The sequence below is a fragment of the Leptodactylus fuscus genome, chromosome 5 (genome assembly GCF_031893055.1).
Source record: "Leptodactylus fuscus isolate aLepFus1 chromosome 5, aLepFus1.hap2, whole genome shotgun sequence".
NCBI lineage: Eukaryota > Metazoa > Chordata > Amphibia > Anura > Leptodactylidae > Leptodactylus > Leptodactylus fuscus.
The window spans coordinates 161,925,241-161,949,744 of NC_134269.1; the positions used below are offsets into that span (position 1 = coordinate 161,925,241).

Genomic DNA, 24,504 nt, shown 5'->3' on the forward strand with positions numbered 1-24,504 from the left:
CCAGACATCACATGGAAAATTTTCCTTTTTTTTCTGGTAAGCCATTTTTACTACTGACTGTAGCATTATTTATATAGATTATTTTAGTCACTATTGCATCCGGATCCACAATACAGTAACAAATCGAATGTGATGACTTTCTTTCCAGATTGAATTTATTTCAGGTAGATTCATCAAATGGGACAATCACAGTGGTGAATGGAGATCTTCTAGATCGAGAACGCACCCCTTTCTATTATGCAACCCTAAAAGCACAGGATGGCATGAATGCTACAGGGACCACTCTTCTTGAAATTGAGCTATTAGATATTAATGACTGTGTTCCAGCGGCAATAGGAGTATATAATATTTTTGTAAAAGAGAACATTGACTATGTCAACATCCAGCTTGAGGTAACAATCCAGATAAACACCTTTTACAGCAACTGTGTTATATGGACTCTGTTATCTGCTTATACCAATAAGTTATGTTTTCTTAGGCCTTTGATAATGATGAACCAGGAAATAATAACAGTGTGATTGAGTACGAGATCCTACCCAGTGACCTCAGTGGCAATTTCAGCATTAACGTCACCACGGGACTTATCACAAGTCTTGGTCCTTTGGATAGAGAAGCCATTGATATATCACAGAATGGACGCATTATACTGACTGTGAAATTATATGACCTGGGAGTTCCTTCTTTATCGAGTTATGTTAATGTAACCATCAATGTTGAGGTAATGTTTTTCTGTTTTCTGATATGAACACAATGTAATGATTAACTTTCTTATGATGGTGAGCTTAGAATATGTTGATATCTTTACTATGCATCTATTATTATCACTTCCTTTTTCCTCCTTAACAAGGTGACTGTGATGAGGAAGCCTTTGTATGGTCTATCAGCTTGTATATCTATACTAAGGATCACATACTATTTATCGATTGGGGTTTCAGTGGGATATCAATGCAAATTCTTGCTAGCCCAGTAATATATTGCTAGCACAATAATATGTTGGGTTGTGATCATTCACGCACATCAATAGTGTTCATGTGATCACCAACATCACCAACTTTTGTGTCCTCTCCATCAGCCCTGGTGGCACAATCAGAAAACCCCAAGGTCTATCTTGTCATGATATTAAAGGGTACCTGGGTTTTCATGAAAAGTTGAAATATGTGCAGGATCTTGTTGGGCAGACTGTTCTATGGCCCTATAAACCTTTGTACATGGTGTCCTATCAGGTTTTTCTACTGCTAATAGTCACATTATGGCTGTAGCACATTTTACATTACAACAAGGAGCAGTCTGACCTCTCCCATATTCATCACTACTAATACATTTTTAGTTGCATGCAAGTCTGCCAGGAGTAACTGGACAACAGCAAAGAAATAGCTGTGAAAAACCTATGTAAGTATAATGTAGGAGATTCAGGAATACTGGACAGCAAATACATGAAGCTATGATGATACAGCCACAGGACACAGGAAAAGAGCAATCTATTAACAGTCATTAAAGCTTCTTTTTATCTGTGAATAATATACCATCTGTAAACACACAAGTAGTCAGAAGTAGATAGAAGAACATAAGTAGATTTTTCTTACATTATAATGCTAGGTTCACACTACTGTTCAGGCATTCCATCCCAGATCCTGCTTAAAATCGTCGGAGAGAAAAATCCTACAAGGAGGACTTTTCTCTCTGCCGATTTCAGTATAAAATCAGCAAAAACCCGGCGACACCATTATTGTCACTTGTTTATCTAATGTCTATGGAGTGACCATTCCTAGTAAAAAGGAATACACTGCAAATTAGCAGGAAGGGAGACACCTAGTGATAGGAACTTTAGGCCAGGGCCCTACGTGGTGTTAATGCTTTGGCAAGTACCGCAGTGTTTTATAGTCCCTGCAAACTGGATAGGACTCTAGCAAATCCCATCCACACAAAATACTAGAATAATAATAATAGTAGAAAAATACTTGCAATGGAAATGCTGTGATTTCCAAAACTGTTGCGTTATTGGAAATCGCAGCATGTAAATTATAAGTACAGAAACACCAGAGGTTTCCCTATAGCAGAAAATCCACCGAACTCTGTATAGTGGCTGAACTACCTTACCAGAGTCCGGACACAGTGATCTGAGTCAACAGCTTCGGACTCTGTATAGTTGATTTGTGTCCCACCGATCAGATATTTATGGCTTGTCCTTAGGAAAAAGAAAATCCTGGAAAACTATAATACTATATAATATAATACTAAAGTCCTGCATGCAGTTCCTGCAATAAGTCAAATCCTTGTATTGTTTCCTTTCAAAATTGTATTGTATTATGCAACTGTTTTTTGCAGTATAAAGTAGTTTGTATGTTGATATTAACATTTTGTTTTATACTATGTGTTCATATTGACTTTAGCATGGTAATAAGGTGTGACCTTTAAAACGTATATGTCTGAAATGCGGCTTGTACAAAGTAACATGTAGAGGTCAATTTGTTGTCTTTCAGGACCTAAATGACAATGGACCAATTTTCAACCAGACTCAGTACACATTTTTTGTAAATGAGAGCACACCAGGTAAGAAAAATTCCTTTAAACACTATTTTATTAGTGCTATACATTTTCTTCAAATATTTTACCACATCTAATAGCCATTTCCAGATCTATAAAATATCATATTAATAAGTGGTAAAAGAAACTCGGCCTTTAATGAGATACTATGAATTTTATATCAAATTTATGGAGAAAAAAAGGCATTTTTTTTACAGTGAAACTGGCCCTTGCATATGTCCCTGCCCTCGGTTGATTCAAATAACAGAATTGGCAACAAAATCATCTACAATTTTAGTGGCATGTTCAAGAGTTGAGTCAGAAAAGGAGATGAAGATAAGATCATCTGCATATAAGTCTATTTTATCACTATGGTGGACCTAAGGATATACCATAATAATTTGGGGACTGGCAGGTATTTAGGGAAAGAGCCTCTATGAATGCTGAAAAAAGATTGATCGTTAGCAAGCCATGTTGAAATGTGAATGATGGACAGGATTGTTAGGATAATAAAAATTATGTTAGCCTTTGTGGAGATTTCCAATAGAGATCCAATGAAGAAATCAATGAAATTGGTTATATTAAAATAGATACAAATTATAACATGGCAAGTGTTGGTGTATTCATGTATCACAATTATGTCATCTTTCAGGGGCCTATGTTGGAAATGTGGAAGCCAGTGATCATGATCAGACAGAGTTAAACAACCGTATCAGTTTTAGTATTTCTCAAGGTGGATTTGGGTACTTTATTGTACGTGGACAGAGACAGGCTTTGGGCCAATACCTTGGGCTTGTGACTTTGAGTGACCCATATATGGAGCTGGATTATGAAGAACAGACAATGTATACCTTGATAATAGATGCCGAGGATAATGGCATAGAAGAAGACAGTAATACTGCAAATGCCACTGTTATTGTGCAGGTGCTTGATCTCAATGATGAGCCGCCATACATAGACCCCTCCTCTTTAGTAGATATCTACATTTTTGAAAACCAAACAGATGGACCAAAAAAGATTGCAACGTTAAATGCAACTGATCCTGATACTGTGCATGATCTGGAATTCCAGCAACTTGCCATGAGTTGCTTCAAAAATGGAAAGGATGTGGGCAGTCTATGCTATGACTGGCTATGGCTTGCCCCTGACGGACAGTTGTTTGTAAATCATACGGAGGACGTTGATTATGAAGAGTGTGATCTTATGGTGATGCTTTTACGTGTGGAGGACAAGCTAACATTTATTGGGAACAGATACAGCCAGAACGGTATGCCCACTTTCCATTATTAGAGATGTTTCTGTTGAATTGGTGAAATTTTGGTAAAAGTTATATCTTCAGCCATCTAGGGGTGCAACTGTAGAGATTAGCCTGATGTTACTTTCATCTATTGCACTCATTGGGAGGAATTCATCAACACATCTACACCCGTTTTCTGACATAGCTGTGTAATAATATGGAATATCTTTGGCCCTTTCTTGCCTCGAAGGCATCCCCCCCAATGCTCTGTTCTGCTCCTTGCTCACCACTTACTTAGTTTTCTTCATTCCCTAACTGTTGTAGATCACCATTCTAGGCGACCCTCCTAATAAATCAGGCACACCTTACACCTGTCGGAAGCCTTTATTAGCACTGGTGTAAAGAAATGTCTTTAAATCTGACCCATTTTTCATGATTTTAAAGAAGGATAATACATTAGATCAGTTATTTCCAAAGCTTGACCTGTGACCCCCCCTGTGAAGACCTCTGGGGGTTTAATGCTGGTCACTAATATTCTCTCAATTCTGATTTTGCCCAGCGTGGACAGGTTGGGTTTATCTCCATTGGGCCCTATTATAAATGTAACTCGGTGGCTTCTTTAATAATGAAGTCTCCATCGAATTGAACTTCATTTTCCAGAGATCATAGCAACAACAGCATCATACGTTTATGCAGGATAGCAGAATACTGCAAATTAAGAGGCAGAATACAGATGAATTGCAGAATAGATACAATTATAGGTAGCATTTTCAATTTGGCAGAGAATTATTTTTTTAGTCAAAAATAAAACTGCACCCAAAGGTGGGTCCTGCGTCATTAAATACTGAGGTGGCTCTGAAAAACTTCCACTGAATTCATTATCTTATTTTTTTTTATATCATATGAAGTGTAACCACTTCAGTACCTGGCCAAATTGTGGTCCAGGACCAGACACATTTTCAGTTTATTTTGTATGTGTAGTTTAGAGGGCTGTAACATTTTTCTCATACGTCTCATTCAACTAATTTTTGCGTCTTTTTTCAGGGACACATAGGGCTTTATTTTTATGTTGTTTTTATTTTCGAATGTGTTTTAATTTTATTTTATATCCAGGAAAATATAAACAAAATAGGAGGGAAATTGTCTGGTTTTCACTTTTTTTTTTAAATTTAATAACACAAAGTGCAACTGAAAAACTTTACAAAATTGTTTTTCCACTCTGTTACGGTTTTTATTTTGTATGGTGTTGTCGGGGGTGGGGCTATAACCTTTAATAGCGGCATTTAATTGGTGTATTATTTTACTTATTTTTTAAATTATTTTATTTAAATTTTTTAAAAAACTTTTTAATAAATTTTTTATATATATTTTTTCAGATGGTGTCCCCGTAAGGTCATAAGAGACCTTTGAGGACATCTGATCTCTTTTTTTTGTATTAGATTTCCCCTGCAACTAGGGCTGGTACATTTAGCCCCAGTTGCAGGAGGAATACAGCCTCCTGCCCGTCCTGTCAGAACAAGGCAACCACTTCCTGGACGTATATAGTCTATGGGCGGTCCGGAAGTGGTTAAGGCTAAGGTCACACATTGCGGAAACACAGCTTTTTTTTGTTGCCGATTTTGCTGTGATTTTTTGAGCCAAATCCATTACGTAGAAGTATTAGAACTTTCTAGATATTTCCCATTCCTTTTGTAACCATTCTTAGCATTGGCTCAAAAAAGGCAGCAAAATCTGAAATGAAAAAAGCAGGGTTTCCACAACGTGAGGACTCCTTTTATTATACCTGTACAGAAACCCCATTGTTTCCACAGGTATAATTGACATGCTGCGATTTTTAAAACCACCACAGAAAAGTCCTCTAGGCTAAGGCCTCACCCTTTTCTGTGGGAAAACCCATGGCTGAAATGTATCGTGGTTTTTCCCGCACTACTTTCCCACAGCACTTTTCCGCTTCTGCTACAGTTCGCTATGTGGGGACGTGTAAGAGTCTCCTATCTGGATTTCTTCCTCATGGAACAAGTAACCTTTACTATATACCTACCATTTACATTGTGAGATCTGCTTTGAAAGACGAGCTGTGATGTGAAATAGGAATACTTACTTTATGATAAGTCACTAATGCCCTTTTTCTTGCCTAGTGAGCCAGAGAGTGGTGATACAAGACGTGAATGATAATGCTCCGGAATTTTTAGACCTCAAGGAGGCTTTTGGTATGTAATATTAATTTCTTTACAGGATAGAAGTCACTTATAGCAGTTTGGATGAAAGAAGTCTGTAAGAAGATTGTAGGCTGTTGATTTCACTCTGGCTCGTGGTTACATGAGACATCTAAACGCTTGGTGGAAATAGAGGCTGCTATAATGAAACAAAATACTATGTTATCACTTCAATGGCATATTATACTAACTGAAAAACTATCCAGAACGTCTACTCCCACTGTAAGAGCAGGATTGTTCATTTGGAACAAAACCGCTCTAACCTATGCTCAATATCATCCTCAAACATTCCACTTGCAGCAATACAAATGCAACTACAGAATACTGAGTTGTCAAATTGGATTAATAGATTTATAAGATATAATGTAAGATATCAAAAAACACTAGGACAAAGGTTCTGCTACTTTTTTTTTCCGCTAGCAGATTTTTTCCGTTAGCGGAAAAAAAACTTCCTTGAGGCAGATTCCATCTGCAAAAACCAATGCAGTCAATGGGAGGCGGAAAATCCATGTGGAATTAGCAAAAATCCACATGGACCTGGCAAAAGTCCACATGGAATTGGCAAATATCCAATTTCCTGAAGTGGATTTTTTCCTCACTAAATTCCTTGCCAAAAACTGTGTGAATGGAACCTAACGTATCATGGAACCATTCAAAATTCAATGGCAAGATATCTCTAAATATCTCCACAGTTGTTTCAGACAGTTTGATCACTTTGGTGAAAATCAACGGTATACAGTCTTCATTATAAGCACAAGAACCTTTAAATGGGTCGACCACTTAGAGATCACCAGAAAACTGCAGTATAGATTATACTACACACCATATATACTAAAATATATCCACAATCCTGTGTATGCTGGAGTTGCCATAAAGAATTGGGCACACTTTTATATATATATGGTGGAACTGCGCTGTAATCCATCCATTCTGTGTTGCACAATTGTTTATTGACACATCAATGATACATGAGAATCAAACAATTGTGTGAGTAGGCAATATCTACCTACACTAACATATTTAGACTGAGGCCCCACGTAGTATAAATGGCGCAACTTATACCTATTATACAGGTATGATTAAAGCAGAAAGTCCTCAGAGGAAACAGCCTCAGCATAACCTTTGATTCCACTACGTCTTTCAAAGCACACATCCATGGCCTTACCAGAATACTAGTGACCTCATGACCTCATCATTTCCATCCTAAACTACTGCAACAATCCACCAATACCACGTGCAATATCCAAACCCTATAAGACACTCTTCTTTGCTCTTTTATTATCTGCTCTACCATGTATGCTCCTTTGAGTCCTCATTCTCTAGTACTTGCTACCCCAACACATCAGTCCATTCCCCCAAAAACCTATAAAAGCAATCTAAAGAAACCTTCATCAGAAAATCTACAACCTACAGCCGTGCTACCACCTGACTACCACATAAGCAGCGTCTACTGTCACCTATTGACTATTTCTCCCTTCCCTTGTACCTTCTAAGCCTTCTTAGCCAGGGTCCTTTCTCTCTCTATTTCTGCACCAAGTGGTCTCTCAATTACTGTATTTCATATTTATAGTATTTTATCATAATATAATATTATGTATGTAAACCCTTTTCATATGTCATGTGTACTGGTCCCTGGAATAGGGTGTTATTAAATAATAATACTACTACTAATAATGAAATAATGGTTACTATTACTCTTATATCTCTACAGTGGTTATACCTGAAACTGCAGTTATAAATACAGAAGTGGCTTACGTGAAGGTAGTCAGCATATGTTTTTTATGTTTTATATATAGTTTGTCTGGGACCACTCATTTCTGTGATATACTTGGCAGATTGGGGATGGTTTTCAACCCTCTGTGATACATGTTGTATCATGGTGTCATGCTATCAGATTTTCTGATGCTAATAGCCCCATTATTGCTGCAGCACATTTTATTTTTATCCCTGAGGCTGGGGCCGGGTGAGGAGCAGTCTGCCGTCCAACAATTCATTATTATTACTACTACTGCTACTAATTTCGTTACATGTAATTGTGTAAGGAGTAACTGTAAAATCAGAAACAAATAGCTGAGAAAAGCCCAAGTGACCATACTATAGGAGATCCAGGGACAATTCCAGATTATGGTGCAGCTAAAAAGATCCTTAACACAAAAAAACAAATCCCAGCACTATAAGGAAAGCTGCTTCCTTTCTAAAACTAATATTCCATCAGCAATAACGCAATCTGCTTGTCACAACTTTATAGACATAGTAAACTCTCCTTACATTGTAGAAGCTGTAAAACAGCACCAATAAGGTACATTACATTTTGGTCTAATATCATACTGTCTATTAAATGAGACTAAGTTGTCTAAGTTGGTGACCATTAAAATTTGACATTTTTTTTTTCTTATTAAGGCTTATGATAAGGACAGTGGACAAAATGCCGTATTAAGCTTCTCAGTCGACAAAGTGGAATTCTTCTACTCCACTGGTGAAACTGAACAACTTGGAAACATCTTCAGCATTACTTTTGTTACTGTTAGTGAAGATGGCGTATACACCGGTTCTGTCAGGTCTGTCCTCTGACAAATCTCCAGCAAAACTGTTTCATTGCTTTATATGAATATGTATTGAGTGCATTGTGCACTTTTTTTAATTTACAGAGTTGCAAATAATTTAGACAGGGCACTGAAAGGACAGTACCATGTAACCGTAAAAGCAATGGACGGAGGAATCCCTTCACTCAATGCTACCCACTCTATAACGGTAAGACTCAAGATATCTTTCTACTGCATAGAATTGCACATTATGATTTAGTATATAACATGTGAATTTTCCAATTGATTGCTTGTTATTACAGGTTCTGATCTGGATTTTAGTGGCTTTTGAAGCATTAGAGTTGGACTCCTTATTGTACTATTATACCATTTAAGCTGCATGATTTGTAGACATATTTTTTTTATTTGTAAAATTGTATATTATTCTGATGTCATTTACTCATATTGTATTTCGGTAGATATTTACAATAGATGAGTCCTATAGAGTGGTACTACGATTCACAGTGTCTGTTGATGATCTGACCAAAAATTCGCCAGCAATAATTAGGTAAGACTGTAGGGATTCTGAACCTTGCCCCTGCTTCCCCTTCCCCTTATTAACGATGAATTAAATAAGACACGGACAACGTATGTAACTTTTGCGTGGGTGGAAGTCGGCCACAGCTTATTTATTTATAAAACTAGAAAAACTTGTGTAAACATTTGGTTGCCATGGCAACCGTAACCATGGCAACAACTTGTAAACAACACTTGATAACAGTTGCAGATAGAGGAGGGGACTTGGCCCCATCCCGCGGAAGGGGCGGACATGTCCCCGCCTATCCTATTTTCTCTGCATTACCGCCACGGAGGGGCCCGGTGTTACACCGGGCACCGACCCCCACCCAGCAGGAATAAGGCCTGCTCGACACCGTCTTGCAGGCCAGACAGAAAAATATCAAGGCCAATATCGTTGAGGTGGACAGCATCAGCCCTGAGCAACCGGGAATTATCGCCCTCAAGCTGATGGTGTTGAACCACCACACCCCCACGGGACCGGACAAATCGCGCCATCCGCGCGTTGACAGACCGCCGACAGCGCTCGGCTGATTCAGGGTCCCAAGATCCCTGCCATCGAAGCCGGGGAACGATCTCTGACGAGACCAGAACCATTTCGGGGAAGAACCCCGGGATCCGCTCCAGATCAGACCGCATGACCGCGAGAAGTTCGGCCATGCGGACGAAACAAAGATCATTTCCTCCGGCATGGATGACCAGGACCACAGGACCGCTTACACTGCGACTGAGCTCCACCGCCTCTGAAAGAATTTGCCCCCACCGTATTCCGCGAATACCCCTCCAAATCAGCTGGAGCTGCCGGAATCCTAGGTTGCTCCCCCCAGGTCTGACTTCGGCCCTCAGGGCGGCCCAGTAGACATAAGAGTGTCCAAGAATGATAACCACGGGATCGCGCTGATCTGAAAAAGAAGGAGAGAATCAAATGACCAATTCGGGTCTAACATAACGGGCGTAGGAGCCGGACTTCCAACGTCCGACGCGCTTGACCTCCTCCTCGTTCAGGCCCACGTGAGCCGCTTCAGTGGCGGCCCCTATCCTGAAGGAGTGCGTACCGAAGTCTCCGGGGGGGAGGCCGAGGAACTGCAAACCTCTTTTAAGCAAAAAATCGAACTGACACCTGGACAGAGGTGATCCGTCCTTATGAGACAAAAAGGAAGGCGAGGGAGGGCGGACTAGGGAGTATCCAGTAATAACTTTTACTGGGCACACCGGACCCGAAATCTCACGCAAGATCAACCACTCACCCTGACCTAACACGTCCGTCTTTGACCGACGGATCCGAACCCGCAATACGCCACCGGATACGACCACGTCGCCATCCAAAAGCCCACCCAATTTATTCCGAGAAGGGGAAACCAGCTCACCGACGCGCAAGGCGCCAAAAAACGCAAGGCAACAGGCAGCCGAAAACAAGACAGCCTCATGCGCCCCTCTGCAGAAACGAGAAGAAGCAGAAACCAATCTCGTGAGGATGTCATAAGTAATAGGTCGCCTGCTATCCTTCTGAGTACGCTCCCTATGCCAACCCTTAAGGGCCTGACGAATGCAAAAACAGCCCGTAATGTCATCCAAACTCCCAAGTTTTAGGAAAAAACCAACCCCTGCTAAGCGCCGCTGAGCTACGCAAGAGGACACACCCACGTTACGCAAAAAAATTAAGTAATCAACCGTTAAACGCAACAAAAATTCCCTATCCCCCCAACGAAACTCTCCACGGGCCAGCGCGCACCATTCCTTCCAAGCCTTACCGTGTCCGTTCCATGTCGCTGGAGCGACTGATGACTGGATAAGGGGCATTAGACGGCCCCACCAAATCCCATAACCGGTCCGGGCAAGACATACCCTCCTGGGCAACCTGCGGCAACCTCTCCCGGAATTCCTGCCAACGAAAACGTGACAAGGCATCAGCCACACCGTTGTCGACACCTGGGACATGACGAGACCGAAACCAAATATTGAATTCCAGGCATTTCAGTACCAGGTGCCGCAACAGCTAAAGAATAGGGAGGGAAGAAGACGTAAGATGGTTAATACAGTGCACAACTGACAAATTGTCTGTCCAAAAACGGACCCTGCGGTCCTTGAGCTGACTCCCCCAAAGTTCAATTGCCACAACAATGGGAAACAGCTCAAGGAGAGTGAGGTTTCTACAAAGACCCCTATCGCGCCACTCCTCAGGCCACGGGGCGGCGCACCACTGCTGACCAAAAACCGCCCCGAAACCAAAGCTGCCGGAAGCGTCCGTAAAAAGAGAAATTTCTGGATTAGCTATTTCATCGCATTGCCAACAAGTATGGCCATTATACTGGACCAAAAAGGACAGCCACGTATTCAAATCCGATTTCATGGACCTAGTGAGTCGAACGTGATGCGACGGGGAAGAAATTCCCCTAGTGGCTAGTGAAAGCCATCTAGAGAAAACTCTACCCATGGGCATGACCCTGCAGGCAAAAACTAAAAGGCCTAATAGAGACTGCAACTGTCTCAACGTAACCTTCTCAACTGACAAGAAACCCAACAAGAGATTCCGGAGCCGGAGGAGCTTGTCCTTGGGCAGACGAAAAACCATGGCCAAGGTGTCAAATTCAATACCCAGAAAAGACAGACGGGTGCAAGGCCCCTCAGTCTTTTCCGGGGAGAGGGGGACGCCAAAGTATTTCATAAGAGAACTAAAGAACTCAAGGAGGTAACTGCATCGCCCATCACCTGGAGAAACGAAAAAGAAATCGTCCAAGTAATGGGTGATACAACTGGAACCTGTTTCATAATGCACCACCCATTCCAAGAAAGAACTAAACATCTCGAAATAGTGGCACGAAATGGAACAGCCCATTGGAAGGCAAGTATCATAAAAATACTTCCCATCCACAGAGCAACCCAGCAAATGATGGCAATCAGGATGGACCGGGAGGAGTCGGAAAGCCGACTCAATATCGGACTTGGCCATCAAGGCCCCACGGCCGGCGTGCCGAACAAGGATCGACCGCTCTGTCAAACGACACATAGGAGACAGAGGCCTCATCCTTTGAGATGCCATCATTCACCGAGCAGCCCCTAGGGAAAGAAAGATGCTGGATAAGCCTAAACTTACCCGGTTCTTTCTTCGGAACCACGCCGAGGGGGGAAACACGCAAGTTCGAAAAAGGAGGAGAGTCAAAAGGACCCACCATACGACCCAGGGACACCTCCTTAAAAACTTTCTCCCTGAGCGCCTCTGGGTTGTCCCTAGCCGACTTTAAATTATGTGCAAAAATGGGGGATCTAGAAAAAAAGAAAGGAATGAAAAACCCATACGTAAAACCCGAACGCAATTTAGCAGCAGCTTTGGTATCAGGGTCTAACCACGGTAGCATCCTTCCCACGTTCATGGGAGTCCTTCGACTCACCGGCACCTTTTGATGATGACTTGGCGGCTCCCGAGCATTTGGATGCAGCGTGAGGCCCCCCCGCAGGAGGAGCACTCGTGCTTGAATTTGCAAAGGCCGAAGAAACGGCAATGGCCCTCATTAAAGAGCCAGCACGTTCCTGGTCTGCGCACGGCCACCGATCCAGAAGGGGAGGCCCCGGAGCGGCGGCCGCTGCTGGAAAGGGCAAAGGCCACTGAGACATCATCAGCCGGAGCCAAACAGTTGTAGCCTGAACAGCCCACCCGATCTCAGGCTGGAGGGACAAACGCCGCCTGAACTCTTCATCGTAGCGCCACCAGGCGCTACCCCCGTGCGACTTATATGCACAGTAGATCGTATCCATATATATAAAGAGTTCAGAACAACGTTCAGGGTGACGCTGTCCCATAACACAGCCCAAGACCGTGAAGGCCTGTATCCAGTTGTTAATGGTTTTGGCTATCCGCGGTCGCCTGTCCACGGTTCGATCAGTAGCCACGCGGCGTTCCTTATCCACGGTGTGCTGATCGACCGACAACAGCGACCAAATGTCCACATAACGATTCTCATAAATCTTAGATCGAGTCTCCTCGTCCAGGTGGGCCCCTAAGGGGCTAACACCGCAATAAAAAGAATCCTTAAATAAACCGGCGGTAGCGGGGGACCCGCCACCACTCTGTCTCTTCTCAAGGTGATTCACTAACGCCTTCAATTTAGGAAGCATCTCCACCCCATCCCCCGCCCCCCAGGCCCCAGAGAAGTCGCACTCACCACTCGGCAGCACAGCAGGGACTTCGACTGCCGGGACCGGTCGTGGCGCCGTGTAGGCCCGACTGGCCTCACGAGACTCCCACTCCTGCGGGGGAACAGGCTCCTGCCTCTTACAATGTCGACGACCCGAACGAGTCGAGCTACAAGGGCTGGACGAAGCATCAGAAGAAGAAGGGGAACGTCGCGGGATACCCTGGAATGTCTAGAACGGCTACTACGCCTTGAAGACCTGGAACGCCTCTTTTCCTTCCCACGCTTGCGCTCCTTCCTGTGACGACTACACCGCGGGCGCTCCACGTAAGAGGAGGATGAACCAGATGACAGGGACCTATCCCTCCTATGGGACCTGCGGTGTGGATATCCGACCGCAGAAAGCTGATCAAAGGGAAGCTGCATGCCATATAGGGAGAGCCCCTGGGAGGGGGGAGGGGTGACTGACTGGCTAAGCTGCAAAGCCTGGCCGGAGCTCACCACCTGCGGGCCGGCCCTTCAGTGCTAAAGTCCTGGGGGTCAACTAAGCCATGCTGCGTGGCAGGGGGAGTGAGAACGGGAGCCGGGGGGGGCAGGCACAGACTCCTTGGATCCCATCCTTAGAATTTTTTAACTCCTCCTCACACACCTAGTCAGCTAATCACTAGATTAATTATACCATAGACTGCATTACGACTGTCTTGCAGTTCAAGGGAAGATCACTAGGATTGTATTACATTTTGCCTAAGATCTTGTTCACATCTGCATTGGTAATCCGTTCAGGGGATTCTGCATGGGGACTCCCCGAACGGAATACCAGACGCATTGGCAAGCGGTGTGCAGTGAAAGCACACAGATCCCATAGACTATAATGGGGTCCATGTGCTCTCCGCACACTGCCCGCATGGAATATGCGGATGGAAAAGTAGATTGTGATCTACTTTCATGTCCAAATGATTTGTGTGGGCTGTGTGAGAAAAGCACACGTACCCCATTATAGTTTATAGGGTCCGTGTGCTTTCACTGTAAGGCTAAGGCCCCACATTTTGGAAAAATTTTTGTTGCAGATTTTGCTGTGGGTTCTTTTAGCCAAAGCCAGGAGTGGATTGGGCAGAAGGGTAATGTATAAGTACTTCCTATAACTTCCCAATCCTTTTGTAGCTACTTTTGGCTTTGGCTCAACATAAGGCAGCAACTGAAAAAAAGCTGCTTTTCCCCAGGGTTCACATTGGGTTTTTTTTACCGGATTTTGATGCGGGAGGCTGCCTCAGAATCCAGTCCAAAAAATGGCTCCTACGGCTACCGCGACTGTCGCGGAATTCCGACATACCGATCTGGATTAGGCCCAAAGGAATGGGCCTAGTCGGGAGTGAGTGTCGTGATGCAGATTCCACGTGAAGAAAGGGCAGGTCGCTTATTTTTTCTGTGAGTGGGAACACACCACTTGGGGATAAAGGAACGCATTGAAGTCAATATGAAGCGTTTTTTTGAGCTGGATTTTGATGTGAAATCTGGACCAAAAAACCACATGTGAACCCAGCCTAGGACAGGGTTTAATATAACGCCAGTGTAATAATCTTATAAGGCATCCTGCAGGTGCTTCAGAGATGGGCCAGATGGGACAGAAGTGCCCAAAAACAACCATGACTCAGACGGAGGCTTAAAATGCTAAAGGGGTGGCAATGCTCTACATTGTTCCAGCAGTGGTTTGTGGCCACAAAGTTATGTTTTCTCCCTTATTAAAGGCCTTACATACACAACACTATAATAGCATTGGAGAGACCCAGTATAAAGTAATCTCAGAATTTCTTCTAATGTACTGTATTATCATTTATTGATATGATATGTGATCTTTTTTATGCGACAGCCAACTTACATTAGCAACTGGTTCTACAGTGTTTGTGGCTGGGATTGAATCGGCTGAATCTTCTAAAAGAACCATTCGGTAAGTTAAAGAAATTACAGAGTGAAGATTAGAGATGAGTGAACACTAAAATGTTCGAGGTTCGAAATTCGATTCGAACAGCCGCTCACTGTTCGAGTGTTCGAATGGCTTTCGAACCCCATTATAGTCTATGGGGAACATATACTCGTTATGGGGGAATCCCAAATCCGTGTCTGGAGGGTCACCAAGTCCACTATGACACCCCAGGAAATGATACCAACAACCTGGAATGACACTGGGACAGCAGGGGAAGCATGTCTGGGGGCATAAAAGTCACTTTATTTCATGGAAATCCCTGTCAGCTTGCGATTTTCGCAAGCTAACTTTTCCCCATAGAAATGCATTGGCCAGTGCTGATTGGACAGAGTACGGAACTCGACCAACTACGGAGGCGGAGTCTAAGGTCGGACCTGAATGGAGACTGGTGTGGAGCGATCTTAGACTCCGCCTTCTCCAGCAGAGCCAGCGCTGATTGGCCAAAGTACGGAATTCGGCCAATCAGCGCTGGCCAATGCATCCCTATGGGAAAAAGTTTATCTCACAAAAATCACAATTACACACCCGATAGAGCCCCAAAAAGTTATTTTTAATAACATTCCCCCCTAAATAAAGGTTATCCCTAGCTATCCCTGCCTGTACAGCTATCCCTGTCTCATAGTCACAAAGTTCACATTCTCATATGACCCGGATTTGAAATCCACTATTCGTCTAAAATGGAGGTCACCTGATTTCGGCAGCCAATGACTTTTTCCAATTTTTTTCAATGCCCCCGGTGTCGTAGTTCCTGTCCCACCTCCCCTGCGCTGTTATTGGTGCAAAAAAGGCGCCAGGGAAGGTGGGAGGGGAATCGAATTTTGGCGCACTTTACCACGCGGTGTTCAATTCGATTCGAACATGGCGAACACCCTGATATCCGATCGAACATGTGTTCGATAGAACACTGTTCGCTCATCTCTAGTGAAGATATGATCACTCATTTAATGTACAAGGAATGCGGATGTCTGTAATATACATATTTTTTACTAAAAGTGCTAGTAATAAAAGAAATGTTTGTAGACTTGTGCAGACATTATATGTCACAAAGGTATCATCTAGTTTTAATTAGATACAAAAGGGCCATATTGTTCTCCACACTTGAACAGTTGGCGGTACAACGTACGTAAGATTCAGTAATAGGTTACAAATTGCAAACCGGATAAAAATGTAACAAAGTTTCAGAAAAATAACTACTTTACCACCATCTGTCCATGAAGGAGCTGTACCTGATATGTTATTTTAGGACACTTTAAGTGCATTTGCATTTTGCCCAAAACAAATGTCAAACCATGTAATAGGATGAAATGTGGAGTTTTCTGGTTTGAAATCTTTTTCAATATGTGGATCCCTAGAAAAAGTGAACTTTACATAGTCCTACTATAATACTAAAATAACCCTCACATATTGGAGCAGATTTATGGAGACTGGCATTTTTAACCAATAGAGGGTGCTCCTCATCTATAAGGAGGCGCACACCTCTTCATAAACCGGGTGCACCCTCTGGTATGCCAAGTGCCTGCACCGAAATCTACAACAGCCACAGGATTTCAGGGATCGTCAATAATAGATCATTGAGGGTCCAACACCTGGAACCCTCCCTGATCAACTGTACTCAGAAGCTGATACAGAGGATGGAGCAGGAAGCAGATAGCTCCCATCTCTGTGTAGTAGACAGACCAGTTACTGCAGATCAGCTCCCATTCATGTGAAAGGGAACTAAGTTGCAGTGAGTCATTTCAGCTTCTATGTATAGAGCAAAGATGTCTGTAATTGATGGGGGTGGCAAGTAGGGGCTTTCTGTTCCACCATATTAAATAGGGATCCTCTATGGCTTTCATATGAGGACATGGAAACAGTGTTCACAGACATGTTTAATGTTAAGCCTGCCATAGACACATGAGGTAGTAATATCAATAATATTTTTTAACATATTCTGCAGAACTGTACAAATTATTGGGTTCATGTACAGACAAACTGAGACATTATAGTGTAATAAATCAATTCACATAATAGCAATGGGGACCCTCCCCACAAGAGCTTACTATCTAAGAGGTAGAAGGGTTGACATAAGAGGCAGAGTTTACCAAGTTCTGCAGGTTTCTTTTCCTGCACAAAACAGAGGCAGGAGACGGAAACCTGCAGGACTCTTTCTCACCCATTCATTTGAATGGGTTTGAAAGATGTCAGGCCGTGAGCGGCGGTGAGCGTTTATGCTCTCCGCCGCAAAACCGTTTTTTTAAAAAATCAGACACAGTCGGACACGCAGTACTCTGTGTCCAGTTTTAAAAAAACGGTTTCGCGGCGGAGAGCATAAAATGCTCACCGCCGCTCACGGCTGGACCCGGTATGACAGGTTTCTGTCTTTTGCATGCAGGAAACAGAAACCACAGAACGGAGACCAGAACGCTAGTGTGAACCTAGCGCCACAATGTAATGTATTTTAATTACATTAAATATCTGACTATTTTCTGCCTGCAAAACCTCTCTAAAGTTCCTGCCAGTAGGTGTCTCTTTTCTAGCTAATATACAGTTTACTACCTGTTGCTAGCCAAGGTCCGTCCATAGATACATTTGCTAAGCAAGATGGAAGCACAGTGAGTGAAGAGAGAGATTCTTTTCTCTCTTATATTATAGTCACCTGTGTTTTCTCACATCTATTTCTTTGTTATTGCACAGTTATCAGTCATGGATAGGAGCGGAGGGCAGACTGCTCCTTATTGTATATGCCCATAGTCTGAGAAACGAATGTTAAATTTGTTTCAGCCATAAAAACCCCCTGATAGAACACCATGTATGAAGGATTATACAATCATAGAACAGACTGCCCCCTGCAAGATATTTTAACTTTTCATAGATACCCTTTAAGTAAGTCTATAATAATTGGACTTTTTGAGTGAAAGTAAAAATTTCTCACAATACAATATATAATTATGTTCTCTTTCTCAGCGCTGGGGATCAGAGTATCATGACAGTCTACTGTATCTACACTAATGGCACCGCCATAATGCCAACAGACTTGAACAGGTAGGTTTTCAAAGAAAATCTTTCTTTGTTCGACAATCATTTTTTTATTACCAAATATATACCTGTTTGGTTGTACTTGTTAAATACTACGGTTTGTGGATATTTAAGAAAGCTAGGATAAATTGGAAAGAAGTATAGAAATAGGTTTAGGTATGGATTGGACAGATTTGTTATTATTTCGATTTGGGAATAAGGAATACATCATAAATTAATATAGAAATAAGATCCATTCTAGATCTATTCAGTTTGTCTTAATTCTGGACACCAGATATTTAATATTTACCTTCAGTGGTGTAATCCTATGCTTGTTATAGGGATCCTATCATAAAAAGTCAGGGTTTTTTTGTCCCTAACATGTAGGAATAGCCTTAAGAAAGGCTATTCTTCTCCTACCTTTAGATGTCTTCTCCAGGCCGCTGTTCAGTATATAATCCGATTTTCATCGGAATGCAAATGAGTTCTCTTGCAGCACTGGGGGCAGTCCCCACCTTCTCAAACAGCACTAAAGGCGTCCCCATTGCTACGAGAGAACTCTCCAGCGCCGCCTCCATCTTCTTCAGGAACGGCCTCTCCCTGTCTTTCTTCTGGCAGTGGCTTCAAATTTCTAGGCCTAGGGCAAAGCCGACTGGGCATTCCCGCTGGCCACAAGAAAATGGCTGCTATATTACAGTATATTAGGTATATCAAACACACCATCTCAGACATGCTCATAGAGTGGTTCGCTACAATATAGCAGTAGTAGTTCTTTTCTGTATGATTTTGTATTGATTTCATGGCTACTCCAGCACCTAGGAGAATGGATGTGGATACAGATTTCCTAGAAGTTTTGATTATAATGGGGTCTCTGTAACTAGATAAGAGTGTCTTTAAGAAAAAAAATGACTGGCAGAATCTGCTGGCTAGTTGACACCACACCAGACATAGAAAACAAGAGGTCCAAAAGAACTATTCTCTATGTATGGAGACCTTTAAGTCTATTGTTATTACCTTGACTTCCTCAGCATTGGGGAACAGATTTTGCCACCATTACTCACAAAAATGTTTATGTTGGACAAACTTTCCTATCATTAAGTTGAAATAAAGAAACCTCTTGAATGAATTGTGAAATGCCTTCAAGATTTCAAAATGAAGTTGATTTTAAAAATATTTTTTTTGTACAAGTTCTAAAACAATGTGGATTATTTCATTATTTTTATTACTTTTTTTTATAGAATAATTCAGGGAAACAGTGAAGTTTTGAATAACCTTCTAAGACTTGGTCTCTATGTCATTGTGAGTATAAAAATAATACAATCAGGTTACCTATTATAGTTAAAGATTTGTCACCTTGTACAAATACTAAAAGGTATACATCTATTGACTGCTGTTGTGTCCCTGATCAATTTATCATCTTTATTTTTAACCCCTTCATGAGGGTGACATTTTCTGATTTTGGTTTTTGACTCCCCACCTTCCAAACCTCATAACTTTTTTTACTTTTCCATTCACAGAACCATATGAGGGTTTAATGTTTGCAGTTGTACATTTTAGTTATACCATTTGGGGGAATGCCTATTGCATTGTTCACTTTTTATTCAAAATTTTTATCAAAGTTGAAACAGCAAAAAAAACAGGAGTTCAGCTCTTGAGATTTTTTTTCCCACCACGGCGTTTACTGTATGGGAAAAATATTTTTATAGGTTTCTAGGTTTTTGGACACAGGGATACCTATTGTGTTTCACAGTAACTTTAAAATTTTAGATGTAGACTAGGGAAAGGGGTTAATTTTGAACTTCTAATTCCATATACAGTATAACTGTTTTCTGTTGCATTTATTAAACTCCCTAGGGGTCTTGAACATGAGGGGGTCTGATCAAAATGGCTCCTCGGTCAGCTTTGACCATGGTGCCAGGAGCTTTATTGTTCACAATCAATGAGCGCACTGACTGCGGCTTTTGCGCTGGGTTTTGCAGAGGCCCAGTGGCTATGGCAGCCGCTCGTCTCCTAAGTAGCTGCCGTATTTAAAGGGATTCTATCATTAGAATCCTGTTTTAAGCTAAACCCATGTCGGAATAGACTTAAGAAAGGCTATTCTTCCCCTACCTTTAGATGTCTTCTCCACACCACCGTTCCTTAGATATCCCGGTTTTTGTCCATATGCTAATTTGTTTTCTCACAGCACTAGAAGCATGCCCCAGCACAGTGAACAAGAAGAAGGCAGCGCTGGATAGTTTTCTTGCAGCACAGGGGATTCCCCCAGTACTGTTTGAGCGCTGGGGACCGCCCCCCAGTGCTGCCAGAAAACTAATTAGCATATGGACGAAATCCGGGATAACTAAGGAATGGTGGGGCGGAGAAGACATCTAAAGGTAGGAGAAGAATAGCCTTTCTTAAGGCTATTCCGACATGGGTGTAGTTTAAAAGGGGATTCTAATGATAGAATCCCTTTAAATACCTGTAATAGTACGGCGGATGTCTGGAAGGAGTTAAAATCAGTTCACATATTCAAAAGATATGGCCCCTGGAATCTTATATGTAAATTAGCTCAATTGGGCAATTCACCAAGTAGGCACTTACCCTGTATCTTCTATGAGAAAAACAAAAGGTTTGCGCCCTCTTTGTGAATAAGAGCTCAATTACAATTAGCCAGGGGCCATTATTTTGAACCGATTGATGGATTTCAAAAATAAATAGGCCAAATTGTTCAGGGGCAGAGCAAGGATCAAATGCTTTATAGTATTTACCATTTTGTACATAGTGACAGATCCTCTTTAACTCTGTCATAGCCGTTTTTCAATTTTCATTTTGACTCCATTCATTCCAAAATCCATAAATTTTTATTTTTCCATTCACAGAGCTGTATGAGAGCTGAGTTTAAATTGTTCTTCATAATAGTACCGTTTAATATTGCTTGTATGTTGTACTGGAAAGCTGTATAAAAATTCATAATGGGGAGGAATTTGAGAAAACCTGTGTTTGTGTGACGTTCTTATGGGCTTCATTTTTATGGTGTTCACCGTACAACCAAAATGACATGTTACCTGTATTCTATGCTTCTGTATGATTACAGTGATACCAAATTTCTATAGATTTTTATTTTATTACAGTTTCCTTGTACAGGGATGCATAAGGCGTGTTTTTTTGCAGGGCTAGATGTACCAGCTTGGAGTGTGTCTATTGCTTTGATTGCTTTTTATCCAGATTATTATGAAAGATGGCGGTTCAACTCTTTTGTTTTTTTCCCCGCTGTGGCACTGAAATTATAAGGCTAGATGTGGTTTCACCACACAGTAATAATGGTTAACCTCTGATCTTCAGTCTTGCTCATATTTTTAGCATTGCTTTCTGAATGATTCTATCAAATGTTCCAGTTCCACCTCCCTCTTTAAGGTGCCGCCCTTATATAAAAAATGACCAGCCACATGCTCAATGCTATTCTTATGAATGCTATTCCCTTGGCCTCAACCAGAGGTCCTAGGGACAACAAAAATGGTACTAAAGCTGTAAATTTTGTGTAAAGTATGAGTAGACTGATATTTACTATACATTCCTCAACAGGGACCAGAAGACCCAATGACACAAGATAATAATAAGATGTTTTTTGGAATAATTGCTGGCTTGGCTGGTTTCATAGCTGTACTTATCATCATTATGACTTTGACTATAGTCTTTATGAGGAAAAGGTAAATCTACTAGATATTTTTTTATTTGTATTTAACCTGTCAATGTACTGTAAGAGTCTGTTCACACTGGTATCTTGGTTTCTGTTATTATAGGAGTATTGATGAACATTCTAGTATAAAATAGGGCTGTTAGATTTCTGTTCTTCTCCATTATAAAATTGCAATGGAAATTTACAAAAGAGACAGTGATGACATTGTAAATATAGGCTTAAAAGCAGAAAGTTATTTTCAATTTTTTTATTTTAGATTTTTTAAATGTCATTGTATTTATTTTATTATGGGGCAACTATCTTAACCAAGAAGCAAGATGGCTGCCCCTAGCAATCCCAAGTATGTATTTAGAGCAGGCACATGAGCATGGGAAATCTCAGTCAGAAACTGCAAAGTGGATGGGATTCTATCTAATCCTATCCACACATTGCAGAAAAAAAAATTGACTGTGCTTTCAAAACAATGAGAATTTTTGAAAATTGCTGCATGCAGACATTCTGCTTCAGTATCACCTGTATGGAAAATGCTAGCGTTGCCGCAGGTATAATTGACAGTCTGTGATTTTTAAAAATTCAGGCATTTTTGAAAACACAGCTTTTTCCGCTGCAGATTTTTTTCTGCAATGGGTGGATAGGATTAGCCAAAATCTTATTCACTTTGCAGGTATTGTGAAAGTCTGCATTTTCAGAATTTGGGGCTTCAGCCTAAAAACTGTTCCATTTAGAATCCCCGTCACTCTCTCCATCTGTAGAAAAAAAAAAAAGGTTTAATCTCCAGAGGTGACAAGACTTCTTCACTGTAAGGGCAAGTTCACACGGGTTTTTTTGGTCAGGATTTTGGGGCCATATCCGCCTCAAAATCCTGACCAAAAAGACGTCTTATAGACGTCTTATAGACGGTTATTTCTTTTTTCCGGGAGCTGTTTGTTCTGGCTCCCGGAAAAAGAAGCGAGATGCTTATTCTTTCAGGCGGATTCACCTCGCGACATCCGCCTGAAGACATTCCTTCCTGACTATGTCCATTAATTTGGGCCTTATCCAGAGCGGAGTGCACTGCATCAGCATCCAATCGCAGCTACCTGTATTTTGGACTGGAACCTGAGGAGGCCTCCGCCTCAGGTTCTGGTCCAAAGAACCCCGTGTTAACTTACTCTAACAACTGTGAATCTGTGGAATAGCCTACCCAGGAGCTGTTCACAACAGCCTTATGTGCCTTTTTAGAGCAAAATAGCATTGATGCTTGTGAAAATGCATAGAATGCCTGTTTCGTTCACTCTTCCCTTCAGCCATGCCCTTGGTTGAACTTGATGGACATATGTTGTTTTCATCCATACTATGTACCTATGATAAGTGGCACGCAGTGAAATGATAACTATATGTCTGTTTTTTTCTCTATAAATGGTCACTAGCCAAATGATATTTACTTTTTAAAATCTACTTGGAATAATAGACTTGGGCAATATGTTATGTATCCTTTTGATTTTACAGCCATAGCCGAAAGATACGAGCTATTAAAGCTTCGAAAGCTGCTAAGGCCTTACCTGGAGAAATCATACAAGCAGTGGAAGCCATACCTGGAACCAATAAATTCAATGCTGAAGGGTAAGGAAGCATAAAGAGAACAAGACTACAGGCATTTGGGGGAAAAGATGAAACCTCTCATGAAGGTTTTCATTATACTGGAGATGCACTAAATCTCTCAAATCATAACTGTCTTAGTTGGGTCCACCAGCAGGACTGTGAAGACCATGTAATGGCTGTGACATTACTTGACATTTCATGTAATTATAAAACCAACAGGTATAATTATATGTTTATAGTATGGATTTAGTAGAATCTTGTTCTGTTAGATAACGGGGAATAAAACAACTTCTCATTAGAATCATTTAACAATCCTCCGTTGTCTAGATATTGCTGTTAGATGGTGCCCCTAGTGTAGTTCCTCCATTGAGACTTGTTTCGATGCTTCTTGCTTGCACAGCCCCTCTCAAATTTCACTAAATCTGTTGAAGTTTAGATCTGGATTTTGCCATGGCCATTCAAGGATTTATTGATTTCATGGGATTTCTTAGTTTATGCCATTGTCATGGTGCAAGGTCGACTTTGGTGGAGCATTAATGTGGGTCACTTGTTGACTGGGCACGTGTGCAGTTAAAGAGGACCTTTCACCAAATTCCTGTGGTGAGATAGTCCAAGCTTGACTTGGGGTATCATTGACTCTTGTCTGTGTTTTACTTAAAAGCTCCTGGAGACAAGAGAGTAGTCCTAAAAACTTTATTAAATAATATTAATAATAAGTTAAAGTATTACATTATTAACTATTTCATAATTCTCATCCTGAACTTTACTGCAGAGCCAATCCTATTCTAAATATCGATCTGGACCTGGGCCTGGATTTGTCAAGTTCTAGCAGTGACAATATCAGGTAAGAACTAAAGTTGCTCTTAAAAGGGAGACCTTTGCTTGGGGTTAGTGACACACAATAGCTGAATCCCTGGGCCGCCGCTGCGTTCACTTCTTAGTATTTACAAAGCACCCTAGGAGAATTCAGCCTCAGGCTAAGGCCCCATGCAGTAAACTGCAGAAAAAAACATTGCATAAAAAAAGCAGCAGAAACTCATCATGTTTTTTTGCAATGTTTTT

General features: G+C 41.6%; 1 protein-coding gene across 1 annotated transcript in view; it reads left to right on the forward strand.

Annotated features, from left to right (window-relative positions):
* CDHR2 (cadherin related family member 2) overlaps positions 1-24,504 on the forward strand; it is a 94,648-nt gene that overhangs the window by 67,550 nt on the left and 2,594 nt on the right. Inside the window, exons 16-30 of the mRNA XM_075274705.1 lie at positions 149-392; positions 479-718; positions 2,481-2,550; positions 3,176-3,790; positions 5,899-5,970; positions 7,688-7,737; positions 8,377-8,534; positions 8,625-8,727; positions 8,978-9,066; positions 15,072-15,149; positions 18,132-18,209; positions 19,421-19,481; positions 21,747-21,871; positions 23,350-23,463; positions 24,215-24,286. Of these exons, the coding sequence (XP_075130806.1) occupies positions 149-392; positions 479-718; positions 2,481-2,550; positions 3,176-3,790; positions 5,899-5,970; positions 7,688-7,737; positions 8,377-8,534; positions 8,625-8,727; positions 8,978-9,066; positions 15,072-15,149; positions 18,132-18,209; positions 19,421-19,481; positions 21,747-21,871; positions 23,350-23,463; positions 24,215-24,286 (2,169 nt within the window). The remainder of the gene's footprint in view (positions 1-148; positions 393-478; positions 719-2,480; positions 2,551-3,175; positions 3,791-5,898; positions 5,971-7,687; positions 7,738-8,376; positions 8,535-8,624; positions 8,728-8,977; positions 9,067-15,071; positions 15,150-18,131; positions 18,210-19,420; positions 19,482-21,746; positions 21,872-23,349; positions 23,464-24,214; positions 24,287-24,504) is intronic.